The sequence below is a fragment of the Solea solea genome, chromosome 8, assembly GCF_958295425.1.
Source record: "Solea solea chromosome 8, fSolSol10.1, whole genome shotgun sequence".
NCBI lineage: Eukaryota > Metazoa > Chordata > Actinopteri > Pleuronectiformes > Soleidae > Solea > Solea solea.
Window position 1 is genome coordinate 12,444,370 of NC_081141.1, and position 16,919 is coordinate 12,461,288.

Below are 16,919 nucleotides of genomic sequence, written 5' to 3' on the forward strand. Positions count from 1 at the left end.
ATTGTTAAGCCAGATGACATTAAAGGCTTCTCTGCCTGTCACCAAAGAGTTGGAAAATAGTCAAAAAAAATAGTCACTGCTCTCATTAGACCACATGAAACTCATCCTGTGCTGATCCGGTATTGTGTAATACGACCATTACACAGGAAATATTAAGCTCATGTTGTATATATTCTGGTTGCTCAGTTTCTCTTTTAATACTTAATATTATTCTATATTGAGTACTCACAGATTCTGGACTAATAAAGGACTATCTTATTTTATTTAATCTCCTCTCAGCTCATCTTGTTATTCTTCACATTGCCTGTAGAATATATAGAGTTGCAAATATACACAGGAACGGGAATGAGCTGGGCATTCAGAGGCCCACCTGTCACTGTAACACTACACACATGGAAATATATATTTGTACAGTAGACAGCGTGCCTTTTTGAAACATTGAAATAATTCCACCAGCAACACAACTGCAGCCGTGAGGGATTACTAATATCAACAAATGTTGTGACCTACCCTATAATACACACTGTCAGAGTATGCGTCTCTGGCCTCATGTGACCTGCCTGACAGTGTGTGCTGAACCAGGGTGTGTCACCCTCACCAGGGTGGCATGACCCGAGATGACAGGGAGCCCAGCTGGATAACAGAGGAGCCGTTGGCAGGCTCCAGGTGCCACAGCCAGTGGCCACCAACTACCAGCCACTCAACATCAAAAGTAAGCAAAGTGTAGACAAAACGAAGGCACAGACAAAACAAAAGCCAGACAAAATGAAAACAAAGACCACGGTACTGTTTCTAGCACACCACAGTGTTTTTCATCTCTTTGTTGCCAGCAGCAGACTGACAACAGTAACACGGAGGGAGTGAGCGTCAGTATTTTGTCACTTGTGAGCTTCAAATGCATTAGTGCGTGTTGTGAAGAAACCCTGCCAGAAGGTAAGGCACCACGTGGCGACTGTGGTTTCACAATAGATGAGACAGAGCATTTGTGTCTGAAAGATCCCTGCAGGGAGAAACCGTCTCCAATGAAGAGGCCTGTTTTCATGACACTGGAAGACTGTCTCACAGCAAACCTCATCTCCTTTTCTAACATTACAGGGCTCAGTATACATTTTATTTCCCAAACAGAAAAGGGAACACTCGTGGAAGACACCATCCGATACGGGTGAAGCTCTCAGCCATTAGAAATGGGCCATATGTTGCGAGGATGGGTTACATGTTGTCCAGGACTGGATCCTAGACAAAAACAAGGCTGAACCAGCACATGGCAAACCCATTTGGAACAAAAGGTGGCCTAATTTCTCCAAAGATAAGAGATAAGCCCCACACCAAACAGAAATGGTGGGCTGCTCTCCTCTTTCCTCTCAAACCACAAAGGTTAGCTTTTTGTCTACATACTGAGCTAAACTAAATGGATAGTTGTCAGAAATAGGTCAAATAAACAAACCTATTAACAAACTTAATGGGAGGTACACAATTCTCCTTTACACATGAAATCATTTGGACAAACACACATTTGTGCAGCTATACGTCTTAGGACACTGCATTGACTTCCATTCATTTGAACAGCCCAAACAAAGTGTTATCCCTGACTATAACCAATAACCAGAAATCAAACCCTAAACTAAGCCCTAGCCCTAAACCAGTTCATCAGAAAGGATATTCTGCTTCATTAAGTGCAGGGTTTGGTTCCCATGAGGACTACGGGTCCTGACAAGGTCAGTTTTTATGCCAGCAAAGGTCCTAAAAAGGTAAGAAATACAAGTACACACACACATGCAGCTAATCACTGCACTCACTTCCATTCATTTGGACAGTCTAAACAAAGCATTATCCCTACACTTAACCATAACCAGTTAATGTCTAACTTAAGCCTCCAACCACAATTCAAATTGTACCCCTAAATTGAACCAGTTACACATAAATTAGGTTCTTCCTCCTTAGGACAAGGTTTTGGTCTCCCAATTTTGTCCCCATAAGGAAGACACATCCCCATAATGTGACTGTAACCATATTTAGATTCCCACAATAGTATAATACCTCTAACACACACATACACACATATACAGGCCATCAGCCAACAGGCATTATTAGTTGGGTTAATGTACACTGAGTCATTCAAACAGTAGACTATAGTAAAGCTTGCAGTTCTAGCTGGAGGGTCTGTGTAGATCTCGAGCCCTGGTGGTGCAGTGACAAATATTACACATGCACTGTCTGCTAACTAAGGTCCAGCAGTGCATCTCAAGTTCAAAAGTTCAAAATGCTACATATGATCTTTAGGATTTCAGGTAGGGTTTTCCTTTTAGCACAGATCATTAGAGAATGCAAAACTCACCCAAATCAAAAAACCCTGGACATCTCAAACCATGTGAGAACAAAACATTCAAATAAATCCACACACAGGTAGGTGCATATAAACACTCACATAAAAAGACATGTCAAAACAAGCTACTAAGCCAAAGGGGAAATTATGAACACACATAGAAAAAAATGCAAACAGACACAACACACATACACAGAGGCAATGATTGACAGCTCGCATTAAAGTGAGGGCAGGCCCGGACATGGAAGGAAGAGGGGTGATGGGAGGCAATTAGAGGCATTTTTTTTCAATGGTAATAGCTGTGTACACGAAATGCAGTCTATAACAGCTACGAGCGTTGCCCTGAAAATGATCAGGTCTGTTTGCCCATGATATGGCCCCAAGGGTGTGGAAGGGCAGAGTAGACAGAGACAGATACATGACATTAAATGATAAAAAAAGGAGTGGCAACGATTCCTTACTCTGACATGAAGGGATGTCACAGTATTTCCAGTAGACCCCATCTTCATTATCAACAATGTAGCACCATGGCTGAACATCCCCATCAGGATTCCTGCAGACACAGAGGTGTAAAGGTTACATCGATTAAATCTGATGATGCATCATTTACTCCCAAAAACCTTTCTGCAGCCAAAACTGAACACACCTTAACGCCTTTGTTTTTGAAACGCTCGAGCAAACGCGAACTGCTGGTTCTTTTCGGGGTAGCAGTACAGGAAAAACTGTATTTTTTGAATACCAGTCATAAGTATATGAAAGATCTATGTTGCTGCCCATTCAGACTTAAATACGACCCAAGCATTTTCAAATAAAAACGGAGCCAGCTGTGTTTTCAATCTTATTTAGAGTGGACAGCAGTCATATCAGGGGTGGAATTTATTTGTTTTTAACAGAAAATAAGTATAATATAACATGTGGATGTATCGTTGTAGAGGTGTGCTGGGGTGACGTTAGTGGTTAAGAAGAAAAGATAAGACAGAAAGGTGGAGGAAAGAAAGAAGGGATATGGGGGTTAAAAAAACACACACAAACACAGACAGCTTATCAACTGAAAACCCTGCTGTCAAGGGCTGAATTCGCAATAATCTTTGAGAGGGAGATTATCTTGGCTGTCAATCACTCTCAGTGGCGGCTGCTGGTGCTTGTTTGGTTTAGCGTCTTCTTCTGTGCTTTGATGGCCTGACCAGTCAGTCAAGCGCCAGACCAATGGGTCTTTGATGAGTGGAGGTGGCTGAAGGTTAGGGGACAGCTCTTTGTTCAGGGCCAGACACAAACCTGAAAACAGGCATGTATGATGGGCTACAGCTTTCGTCTGAGGCTGCAGGAAAGGAACCTTTTAACCTATTGTGACGCTGAGGCCTTATCCACGCAGACACAGAACTCTGCTTGCTTCTTTTATTTTTTGTTTGTTTGTTTGTTTCTTTACTTTTCATCTATCTATCTATCTATCTATATATATATATATCTATATATCTATCTATCTATCTATCTATCTAACACAAATACACCAAACAACGGACGAGACGTTGAGCATGCGCATAAACCATGTGTGTACAAACTTTAAAAAAAAAAAGAAAAATCTTCAAATAAGTGTGCATTACGATATAGAGTACACAATTACATAAACAGAGACAGAATGAACCAAGCCAGGGTGGCAAAGAAATAAAATAACATTTATCATAAAGGGAATATACCAATCTACAACAAATATAGTGACAGCTAATGCAAAAGGCAGGAGAGACTATGACATCATTGTTTTCCCAAAGTAGCACATTGCTTGTAAACACAGAAGCGCAAGGGTGGCGTTTGAAATGTTCCCACCCTGGAACCCGTTTTCCAAAAATAGCGTTTCAGTGCTCCCAAAACACAGGTTCTGTTTGGCATAAAAGCCAGTAGGCGACCATAAAGAACTTAAGTGAATTCTTCTGAACTTGTTTTTGTGAGTATCAGGTTGGCCCCTTGGTGTTTTGGATTTTTAGTTTCACTTACAAAAGTGACACAGAGTAGGACTGAAGACAAAAAAAAACACCCTCTAAAATATTTGTGCAAGCTTCATATCTCCAGGATGCATCTTCGTAAATCATGACCATTACTGGAACTTCGAAACTGCTGCTCAATTACATCAAAGCACTACTTTTGCAGGGGGAGACTATTTGCGCTATTTCTAATGACTATGAGCTGTAAAAACACACTCCTCACAACACCTTCTTAGATGACATTGCTATTTTTCAGCCCTGACTGTAATTGCTGGAGACCTTTTCTGTTCTTTTTTGACACACCTCATTGTAGCATCTTGAAATAGCCCCGCGGCTCTGCACTATCTCGTTTCGCCCTTTGTGTGCAAAGTTGTGAAGGGCGTTTCCATTTCTTTTCTTCTCCTATCAAAAAACACTATCCTGAGTTTCCTCCTCTCTTTTCACAGTGAGAATGGGGTATTGACAAAGATGTCGCTGTTAAGCCCTTTTCTGGGTTGAACTCAAGTTTAAGTGCCTTAAAGCTCTTCACTCTCGATATTGGGCAGTTAGCAGTTAGCAGGCTCTTTCTAACAGCCTGTCAGTAATGGCAATGTGCAGAAAAAGAGCTCACCAAGTCACATTTGATTCATTCTCTCATTTTACTATCAACAACAAACAACTATGAACTCTTCTCAACCTGAACTGTCCCTGTGTTTTCAGAAATAAGCCCAGATCTGTTTGTTGTTCCATATCCATACACCTGTTTTTTTTTAGCCTGAAGCTACTACTGAAATAGTTGAAAGGAACCAAAACTGGGTCCGGGTCATGAAAAGACTGGATTATATACCCTTCTCTATCTCTGTCCCCCTTCTCTTTTTCCTTCCCCGTCAACACGTAATAGCCCTATTTGACATAGGATTCCCAAGAACTCATCTATAGCCACTTATATAATTTACTGCACTTTCTTAATCATCCCTTAAAGAGCCAGATATGAATTACAACCATCAGTATAAACAAAAAGCTCTGTAGTCCACTCATACCATGTCTGCCCCCCCGGCCACATGTGTCCTCAGTTGAAGCTGATCAGACCTGAGGATGCATTCTGGATAGATTTGGAGCGTTCAGACCTGTACTTACCGCAATCTGCACATTGTCAGATTACGACATAACACCTGCGCGCTCCCTTTTAGCCAAAGAATAGGAACATCATCCGCAGGGTGGAACTACAAAGGCCACATGACGCAGAATCATCATCAGTCTCGCTCCAGGTGGTAGTTTGTGTGTAAACACTGACCTTGTCAAGACCTCTTTGTCCTCATATAGACCAAAACCTGGTCCCAATAAGACAGAACTTCAATTTTGATTAAATTTAGGGGTAAGCTTTGAAATGCGGTAAGGGTTAAAGTTATGTTAAAGTTATGACATGGTTATGATTAACGGTAGCGATACTGCTCTGTTTAGGCTGTCCAAATTAATGGAAGTGAGTGCAGTGCTGAGCTGCGTGTGTGTACTTGTATTTGTTACCTTTTTAGGACCTGTGCTGGCATAAAAACTGACCCTGTCAGGACCAGTAGTAGCCATGGAGACCAAAAACCTGGTCCTAATGAGGCAGAATATAATTTCTGAGGAAATGATTTAGGGCTAAGGTTCGAATTGTGGTAAGATTAAGGTTAGGAATTATCTGGTTATGGTTAGGGATAACACTTGTTTGGGCTGTTGAATGGAAGTCAATGCAGTGTCCTAAGAAGATTAGCTGCACAAACCCGTGTGTTGTCTGCATGTGTGTGGATGGGAAATAAAAGGAAGCGCTGTAAAGCAGACAACCTCTTCAGATTAGCTGAGAAGCAATAGTGCAGACAAGAGCAGACCACGATGAGCAGAAATCAATTTGTTTATTCCAACAGCACAGAGCAACACATACTGTATATACAGTATATGGCTGTATTTAAGGAGTCTTAAGGGGGAGGTTGTGTTCACATCCGTGTGCGTCAGAGATGGCTCACTTGGCTCTGGGAAGAAGAGCTTGTTGGAACACTCCCATACCCAGAGGTAGTGCTCTAAAGATGTTTGGACACTTAATTGGCACAATTATGCCGATTGACTTATTGCTCACAGTGAGCCACACACTTTGGTACAGACCCAATTGTAGCCACATGCATTTTGCCTCATAGTGTCTCCGGTTATGCATTTGAAGACGAGAGAGTGGCTCACATCTGAACACCAAGGAAAGCAGCTGCTCTTGGCTGGCTGCTGTTCAAAAGGTTTCCTATAGAACAACCGTTTCCCGTGTACCTTAACAAGTACATTTACGATCCTCTTTAGAATGCCTGGCACTGTAAAACTGCACATAAAAATATCAATCTTAATTACACCAAACCAGGTGAGTAAATGCCAGGAGAACAAGTTTCCAAGTGAGACTGAAGAAGTACACCAGTGTTAATTGACCCTACAATACAGATTTTGCGTGTTTTCAAAATCTGAGGTGTGTAAACTGTCAAGCGTCAAAATTTCTGCCACTCAAACCCACACTCAGAGATGTCGAAATTAAACCAGCCCCAAATAACCGCATTAACACCTGTTCCGCCATGCTCGCATACACTTAAACACAGACATCAACTCGGCTCAGTGGCTTCCTCCAAACAAACAATGACCCTCCATTCTGTGTTTTTACCAATTCTGAATGTGGCTACAGGAAATAGCAAATCCTGTGCAATACCCATTATATATATAGTTATTAGGTTTTTGGTTTAAAAAAAAAAAAAAAAGTCAGAGAACAAGCAGATAATGGTTCAAAAGAACAACAAATATAATGTAACCCTCCCTGCCTTAGGAGACAAGAGAAGTGAAACTTTGCTCATTTCACAGAACTGCAGAGAAGAGAAAGGCTGATTGGAAAGTGGTGGTGAGAAGCTTGTCTGGATTGGGATTTGAGGTCAACGGCATATCAGAGTCTGGCAATTTACTGCCTGAGAGAAAACTAATTGACTTGGATGATTTAGCATGCAAACCGCTGCCTTCTGCTGTACTGCATGAATGCATGTATTGAAGAGTAATGTAATAAGAGAAGGTAATAAGATAAGAGCTTGCTGGTTATGGCCCGAAATGTATAGTCTACTGTCCATTGTTGTTCTCTGAGGAAGTTATAATGATGTTCTTGTGTCATGCTCGGCTGTTGAAGACACTTCACAGTTCCCTGACTTGTGCTTTAGAGACAACAAACGCCTAAATGACTGTTTCTGAGTTCCTGCCTCCAACCAAATATAATGGTGCTGAATGGATTTTTTTCTTTGTGGTTCTTACAGCATAGAGAAATGATCCTACAGCAGGTGTATGCGCAAAGACAACAAACCTTGTTACGTTGGGTGATCCGCGGAAGTCACGGTCGACAGATGTTGTTTAAAGCTTTACCAGAGGGTGTTTCTAATAAAAATAGTGACAACAAGGACTGAGGATTATCCTCTGTCACAAGGACAATAGTGCCCTTTTTGAGTATCACAAAAAAAAATGGGAGGAGTTATTTCTGGTGCCTTTCCTTCCCTCAGGAAGTATGTGGTGACTCACTGTTGGATTTTCTGCTTTGGCTTCACCATAAAACTCCCACTTAAATGTCCAGTGTGTAGAAATGAGTGGAATCTAGGGGGGGAGTTGAATATTACAACAGAACATCTTTTGCAAACAAACATTCCAGCACAAAATGACGGACTCCATGGAAGACACCCCTAACTTTCAGATAACTTCCTGTCCATTGCTGCAGTTTCCCCTCCTTCCTCTCTGATGAGTAGAGATGATCACCTCTTTATAGAATTCCTGCTCCTAATGGGATTGTCTCCTACATTAGAGCCATGTAAGTTTAGATCAGTGATAACTGTCAGAATATAGACTAGAGCTATGTAACATGTAGTGGGGAAAAAAAGTAGTAGTATTTCATAGACGGCAACATTAAATCAGAACAAAACATGAAACACAAACACTGGTTAAGAGGGTATTGTGCTTTGAAAAAGAATCCAATTTTAAAGCTGTTTACATAAAAACTTGGAGGTGAAAGTTGAGACATAATGTGTTTCTGCAAAGGATCAGTGAATCCTTCTTAAAATCCAGCGCATGAAGCCCAAGAAGAGCGAGATCATACTTCCATTCTGCGACAACAATTAAATTGACGGTGCCACACATTACATCTTCTCACAGGACACTTCTATTAACTTCTCCAATTTAACGAAGCAGCACACAGGGTTTGTAATGTAATCATACCACGGTGGACAAGATGGCTGCATTTTCCTTGACCACAGATCGGAGATTCAATTACAATCAACTTGGAGGACATTATTCATTCTGGCATTTCCATTATCTCACCTATGTTCAGGAAAAGCATTGGAAGCCATAGTGGACACTCACCTACAACACACACACACACCTGCATATAAATAGCCCAGAACATAGACGGCAAATGTATTCAATCAACCACTGAATGGTCGTTTGATTAGAGTGATATTGTTCTTATGAATGTCATGAAGAAATCAGAAAGAGTCAGGGAAGAAATTAAGAACTGAAAAAGCTCTTGGCTTCAACTGAAAAGTACTGAGGAACAACAGCTTGAGGCCTGACCTTAATAACTCTACATATTTATATTTACTTCTGTGAAGATATAAAACAAATTCTAAATTGAAACATGCAGAGGATCAGTATATTCAACGCTGAAATTAGTCTTGGCTTACACAGCAGAGCTCCTGCCCTTTTCTTTAAGCTTTGCGCTCCTTTTTCTTTGCAGGGGAATAATGTGACATTTCCTCCCGCCCAGTTTGTCCCGCTTTTCACTGGGGTATTTTACAGCAGGCTATAAAGATGAAATGTGGGGGCTGTTTGGCCTCTTTTTTTCAGCACCGCTGTGGTGTCCTCTACAATAAAACCACCACCATGAAAAAAGCAAATGATGGGACAGGAAGTGAGTTTGTAATCCTCTACTTCTCTGCGTGCTTAGAGTCGTGCGTTCCTGGCTTCGCATTATCCACCTGTGGCCCAGCCTTAGCTCTCATCTCATTAAATCACAATTTGTCTCAGGGAACGACGTGCCAAAACTGCTCTGGCTCACCCCCCGCCCCCTTCTCCCTTTCATTCTGTTATCACCCTCTTTTGTCTGAGAATTACCATCAGAAATTACCACCAAGAATTCTAACCAGGAATGTCTGCAAATATAAGCCTCAGATGAAAGCAAACAGAGAGAGAGAGAGAGAGAGAGGATAAGGAGATGGGAAAGTTTGAGGGCTAAAGGGGGTTAAACAAATACTGGAAACAGATTTTCTGCCATCCAAATTGAGCAACAACCTTCAGGGCAGCAAACACCATCACATAAGCCAACTTTCTGTAATCAAGCAAGACACCAAAATAAAACCGTTGCGCAGCTTTCTCTGCGGTGCGATGACCTTATGGTCTCTGCAAGCGCGTATGTACAACATATGCACACATGCACGTGATGATGAGCGCCTGCACACATTCTTGACCCTGTGCAGACATGCTATAAATGCCATCCCTCATCATGTCACAATGAAGTGGCCACTTTGGTCCCCACAGCACTGGTGATGGGTGACTATTTACGAGAAGGGAGTCTGAGACAGACTGGGAGAATTTGTAGCTCCAGCCCCATGTGATAGAAATCCCTCTGTCTGAAAAGGAACAAAGCTCAGAGCTGTCAGTGAGTTGGGAAAGCTGCTAACTGCATGTGCGGCCAAAAGAAAAAAAGAAAAAAAAATTGCAGGGAAAGCCTTCCTCAATGCTACTCATAATTCCTCAGAACTGTCATCTGAATCTGTTCAGTGCCACTTCAAAGCACAGGGGCTTTGGGTTGAGGAAGGGGGCGTTCTGATTCTTACGGCTTGGCAATCTAGGCCAAAGCACTGTTCTAGCCAGCTTGATAAATCTGAACAGCCTTACGGATGGAGTGTGGCTCCCTGTAAATACAAAATCTTTCTGACAGCATTGACAGTGACTGATGGATAGAGATTCTTTTGTTTTTAACACCAAGGACATTTTGCTTACACAAACTCTGTGTAAAAAATGTTCTGTTCAGATACCACCAATAAAATATTCATGGGCAGTTCTGTGAACAGGTCCCATGTGCTCCAAAGCCTTTGCAAAACAACAATGTCCTGGTTCTAAATTATTCAGAAAGTCAACTGCCTCGTCTAGGAAGTTCAACGCTCTGTCAAACATACGTATCTTTGAAAGACTTTCCGAGGCACTGCTCAAAACACTTTTACATCAGTGACACAAATGACCATTATAATGCTTTTATTATAAATGCTAAAACACGGGTAGCCTTATTCTGTGAGCCACTGCTTAGAATTTAGTGGGAAAACTGCAGAACCTCATGCACTAAAGGAGACTGCTTCTCAATAAAAACAAGCTGTTGTTCTTTCAGGCAACCAGAGTAAGCTTCCTGTACTGCTGAATGGCAAAATGAATGACAAGCTTGTAGAAAAAATATGAATGGACTGTATATACAATAACAAAGTGGAAATGATGATAGATAGGGACTAGCAGGGCAGTTTTATTCACATATAGCATATATTCAAAATGCTACATCTAACAATTAATGTATGTGTGACAGAGAGAGAGAGAGAGAGAGAGAGAGAGAGATCTTCTGCACTAAGAACAATGAAACTGAGTGAAATACGTCTTAATCAGAAACTGAGATGGGAAGATAAAGTTTGTTCAATAACTCTGATGTAGCAATAAATCTTTTTTTTTACTTCATTTCTCCAGTGCCAGCCGACACAAGAGCCAAACCCATACCATTAGCTTCTTTTATGATTTTGCTCCAGGGCCCATTTAATACTGGATTAAAATGGCCGTTCCTAAAATTCACATTTGGCAAGTGAGCACATACAAGCGGGAAATGTAAATAAAGGGTGCGTGGAAATGTCATCTGTTGTCTTTTATATGAATCTCAGGGGTCGTGACCTGTTGACCTTTTTTTCCAATTATTTTGGCTTTTCTGTAATCTGGGATTTGTTTCTTGTGAAAAATGTAAGGGTTAAACTTTTTAAAGGATGTATGCTGATTACAGATTTATCAAACTTTTATGTACACTACAACAAAATTCCATCATTCACAGCATTACTACTGAATAATGAGCTGTAGAGGCTGGTTAAAGTATATATATAATTCATTGGTGGGTCATTTTTTACAGTAAATCAAAATACAGTGACTTTTTTTGAGCGGGATTTCCTTTCAGCAGCAAGATCATCATCTATCACATTCGGCTGTCACCTGCACAGAGACCCTTTACCGCGCATTACTGCACACAACAGGACAAAGGAACTTTTAACAAGTACTTTTAACTGACAATGCTGCGTTGTCAGTTAAACTGACATTGTTCAAACTTGAATAAAGATGAAGATAAATACAGACGGTATAGCTGTAAGTCCTGTAATAGCAGTCTAATATTTATTGTGATGGAAATACAGCATCCTGTTGAATGCAATCAAAGTGATGTGATATAACTGCTGTATTAAAAATGACAGTTTTGAATACAATAAGCATACAGTGAAATGTATTACAGCTACTTTTTATACTAATTTTAAAAAAGTGTATGTTACTATTTTTTTGCCAACTCTGTGGGCATACAGTATGTTCAGTCCACATAATATCATCACACTTGTAAACAATGACGTAAAGGTACTCACCTGCAATAGTTGTGGCTGCCTAATCCGCCCTCTCCATTGGGGTATTTGAGGGTGTTGTATGGGTGCTGAAAGGTCTCATTCCAGAGAAGACAGGGTTTACCGCCATATAAGCTGGTCTGGTTCTGGCGGCCCCTGTAGTCCTCTCCGTTGGCAGTGTAACACTCTGTAAACAGAGAGATGAAATGGGCACATGAGAAAAATGAAACTAAATCAAAATCTGTTGTTTGCTATTAGGGATTAGACATGTATTAAGATGGAAATCATGAGCTTGGCAAGAGGTTTTATACAGCCACGTAAAAGCCAGCCACATGTGTGACCTGCTTGTGTTATTAAATGTTTTTAATGTGTTTGGAATGATCATAGGCACTAAGTTTGGAGTAATTGCACTCTTTGCCCAGGCATAATTAATTCAAAGCACTGTTTCAATTAATGTCAACACATGAACACAGGAGGAAAATGCTCTGTGGATATACAACAAAAGCAAACATGGCTCAAATTTCCAGGAAGAGTATGACAACCATATGGCCAAGTGAGAGAGAGAGGGAAAGTGTGAAAGAGAGAAATCCAAGTTCCCAAGGAGAAACAATGGCAACAGAGAAACAGCTTTTCATCTGTGAAGAGGGAATTCAAATAAACAATGGCTGACAGGCGCATGACGAGCCATCGCCACTCATCGCACTCAACCTCGAAGAGGCTCCTGTCGAAGAGAACAGCTCCAGCTGAATTCTTCGTTTGATTGCATCAGGATAGAACAATTCATTTATCGTGTGACTGTCATAACCAGTCATTGCTCTAAAGCAGCTCGGAATTGTAGAACATTTTCGTCCATGAACTGCTGACATTTAACAGACTTTGCCATTGAGCAGGAGATAGTCTGGGTCAGACATATGAAAAACAGCAGGGAAACTATCAGAACATTCAGGTGAGGGGTGGTTTCTGGGTCGAGCAAGACAAGCAGGACATAAAAAAAAAACGAAAAAGAAAATGAAAAAAAAACTACATCTGCTTGTTTGGCTCATCTCCATGGCGTCTTGTTGCTATGTACGTGGTTAGCCAATGACCGGTCCCTTTCATCAAGGCAAACTGTCTCAGCTGAGTATGAGCTAATGCGTCGCAATATGACGGTCATTATACCCCTCGGTGAGCCAGCTGTGCTCCAGGACTCCTTTTCTTATTATATCTCTCTCTAACCTTTCTCCCCCTTATTTGCCTTTTCTTTCATCTCCTTTCAACTCAGCATTTCTGTGGGGATTGCTTAGCCTCGCAATGCAACGTCTGCAGTCAGTTGCCAGGTCCACCCTTGACAACCACTATAGGTCAATTCACAGGTGTAGTGGGGCTGGACAATATCAGTAATTTAAAGCCAAGTTAAGATAAAACACTTAAAAGGGGCACATTTCTTATTTGTCAGAGTTCTGTAAAGTTTAACACTTTAAGCACTTTACCAGTTACTTCTGTCACCCCCAGAGGTCAACTGATATGGGTTTTTCTGGCCCATCATTTATGCTGATGTTTTAAATCCATATATTTAGCCAATTTTCCTCTTTTTCCTCCATCTGATAAAATACTTTTTAAATGAAACAAAAAAATTAAAACAAAATAAACCAAATAATATTAAACAAGAATTGTTTAACTTCATTACATTAAAAAAAAAAAAATAAAAAAATGTATGAACTAAATATGAAATATATGAAATCGGCCAATGCCAATTATTGTTATTATTTAAAAATGGCAAATATCAGCCTTCAAGTAAGTATAAAAACACTGCAGACATCTTGTCATATGTCCCACACCACTCCCACTGCTACCCAGATGTAATACGTGTTTAATGTCCACGTTTATTTATGGCAGTAGAATCCACTTCTGAAACTTTTTTGTGGGCATTCTTGGCCATATGGTATTAAGACATATTCATGCCATTTGCAGGCGTTTCACATTACTGGCTATGTAGCCGCTATGCATCACTCGTGATGTAAAGCAAATCACTTGAACTAAGCACAGCTATACTGATAAACAAATAGAGAGCTGTGTGAAGCTGTGAGGCTTAATTAGATTTGTGTGAACTCATTTGCCACTGGCTTAATTCTAATAGGCATTACTTTATATTAAAAATGATATATTTAAAAAGCCTCTTGCATTCACCTGTAATGCTATGCCAAAACTCAACTTTAGCATGAATCAGTTCTGCGAGAGAACTACATTTCTACACCCTCTGTAATCTGTTTACAGCCTCACAGCAAATCTCACAAATCTGTCTGTCAGCTTCTGACCAATGAAATCACAAAAACCTCACTGAAAGACACTTCATAGGCTGCAAAGAAAGACATTAAATGGAAAAGGACGATGAACACAATAAGAAATGTCAACAGCAGCAGAGTTTCAGAGATAAAGAAATTGCCTCAGGTATGTTGTCGTGTATAAAAACAAGGCATCCGTCCATGCTTATCAGATGAGATGAGTTTGGTGATCCCAAAACATGAGTATTTTCATAAACAATGGATGAAACTCAACAGTCAACTATGTTTCCACCAATCCCTCCTATTGCAGCTGTAATTAAAGTTGCCTGGGCTATGGTGCTCAGTCAAGCTTATCAGCCGTACATTGTCTGGCTGACAGGAACCTAACAGCAGCAGAGTGTCAGGTTCCTGCTATTATGATGCCAAGCTATTGTCTGTAAATGGGTCCCAACTCTCTAAGCAAATGAATACCTCCATGGCAGACAAGGATATCAGCCACCTGATTGTAAATCCACCTGAGAGTGGCTTAGGCAGAATAGGACTCTCCATGAATGTTAGAAAGAAGTTTAATAGAGTTAGAACAGGAGTCATGTTTTTGTCACCTTTATAGAAGGGAGGAATTACACTGGTGGGTGCAAAAAGTGATGCCCAGAGGACAATTAAGTATGTTAAATGAATCCAACAACATATGGAAGGTCTGCGTTACTGCACGTGCAAAGGATGTAAGTGATCCATGAGCAAAGTTTTCTCAAAAGAAAATGTTTCTTGGGTTGTTAGAGCTATACCTAGTTTTGAGGAGTTTGTGGAATGGCTGTATTTGGATGTGCACGGTATACTGATAATGATTTATGCTAATATGATTAGATATGAATCATGATGATTTTTCAATGTATTTGCAGTTGTCTACATGCTGGCAGTCACAGCAAGAGAGAGAAAGAGAAGGAAACACTGCTACTGAGAGTTTGGCAGCTGCACAAGCACAAACATGAGTCACTGCTCCCCAAAAGCAATCACGACTGTGACTGCCCGAGTCACAGAGGATAACATCAGGCAGGGCAACCGACTGCATCCCAAATGAGCTCACATCCTTCAAATATCTTCTCCTCAAAAAGAACGAGTATTAAAGTGACTAAACTTGGCAGGGTGTGTTGCTACTCAACACACTGTATCAAAAGGAAAGAGCCAAATGACTTTGTAAATGTCTCCTCTCCTCCTTCAGGAAACTTTGCTCTGGAGTTTTGGGATGAAGCAGAGCTTGTCTGCACATGGTCCGCTTGGAACAAACTGTTGTTGGCAATCGTCCCACCCTACTGTGGCCAAGTTAGCTTTCCAGGATGAGATGGTAAATATGGCAGCATTTTGCCACCATGAGGGAAATGGGAGGGAGGTTCTTCCGTGTGGTTTCTCGGCACCATTTGCTTGTGGTGGGAATGGGAAGTAGCAGATCTGCAAGGACTCAGAGATAAGTGAGGCCATCGTAAAGATGAATAGACCATTTAAAAGCCCTGTGGATGGCCACACATCTATAAAGCTGAGGAGAAACTTTTACATTGGTACTTTTTAGATATTAGCACTGTATCCTTTTCCGAGGAGAAATGACGAGTTCATCTGCTGATCGGTCCATCGCGCGCTTCAAACCCCCTCCCATCTGAACACACCCACCCCTCACACCCGTTTTTTTTTGTCACCAAGCAACTATTGCGCGCTCGTCACAAGGCCTGGGCTTTTGTGTGGTTTCATCATAGGCCATGATGGGAAACAGAACCACCGCCGCATAAAAGACTGAGAGAAGGAGGGGGAAAAGCCTCCTATAAAATACATGCAGATCTACAAATAGACTTTTTTTTGGGAAAAGGAAAAGAAGGACTCGCCCTTTACCAAGCCCTGTGCTTACAGAGTACAGCACCACCCCAGCAATAAGTGAAAAAAAAAATGTGACAGAGCAGAGGACAAATGAGAGCGAGCTGATTGCCTGTTATTGCATTTGTTGGGATTTGCGGTTAATGATTTCCATATTGCAACTTCAAAAACACTTGATGCTTCGAGAAAAGGAGTGGAGTGACTGGAGAGGGTTTGGTCATGTGATCGCAGGAACATATACAACAAACAAACCAATGGTTTCACCAAAACACATTGCCAGGTCACAAAAGAGCTCTTATTTGTTGTGTTTGAGGGATGAAACGCAGTGATAATTACAGATGACTGCTTCCTCACAGTGGGCCGACATTAAGAGCTTCCTTCCATCTTTATTATATGCTTTGAGCTTTGGGGACAGCAAAACAGACAAAACTTGAGCATTTTTCCCATTATTACAAAAATGACACTGAACGAGTTTATAGCTGGGAGCTGTGCGCTAAACACAAACACACGGTTTCAGATACTTGCAGAGAGTTATATAGACGTGATCGGCCACAATATGTTTTCCCTCTATGGTGTCCTGGTAGCCATTACTGTTGTGGTGCTCATTAATGTCAATGTAGTAAGAAAAGAGGCCAGGGCCAGGCCAAGCCAGGCCAGATGTAGCGGGTTACAGAGTTCTCTTCTGGGGGGACACAGCTGGCTGCAGCACAAATCTGGTTTTCCTTCTCCCTAACAGCATTCATTTCCACCCCAAAACCACATCAGACTTCAGAGAAGTGCAGAAAGACTGTCTTACATTTATTATCCAGATCTCACAGATAGTCGTAGATTTAGTGAGGCTCTTTTAATGAGATTGCCAAGGAGA

General features: G+C 41.1%; 1 protein-coding gene across 2 annotated transcripts in view; it reads right to left on the reverse strand.

The window, feature by feature from the left end:
• kremen1 (kringle containing transmembrane protein 1) overlaps positions 1 to 16,919 on the reverse strand; it is a 55,951-nt gene that overhangs the window by 22,836 nt on the left and 16,196 nt on the right. For both annotated transcript variants that reach the window (XM_058636999.1, XM_058637000.1), the window contains exons 2-3: positions 11,958 to 12,120; positions 2,785 to 2,876 (exon numbers count right to left, since the gene is read on the reverse strand). In XM_058636999.1, coding sequence (XP_058492982.1) covers positions 2,785 to 2,876; positions 11,958 to 12,120 — 255 coding nt within the window. The remainder of the gene's footprint in view (positions 1 to 2,784; positions 2,877 to 11,957; positions 12,121 to 16,919) is intronic.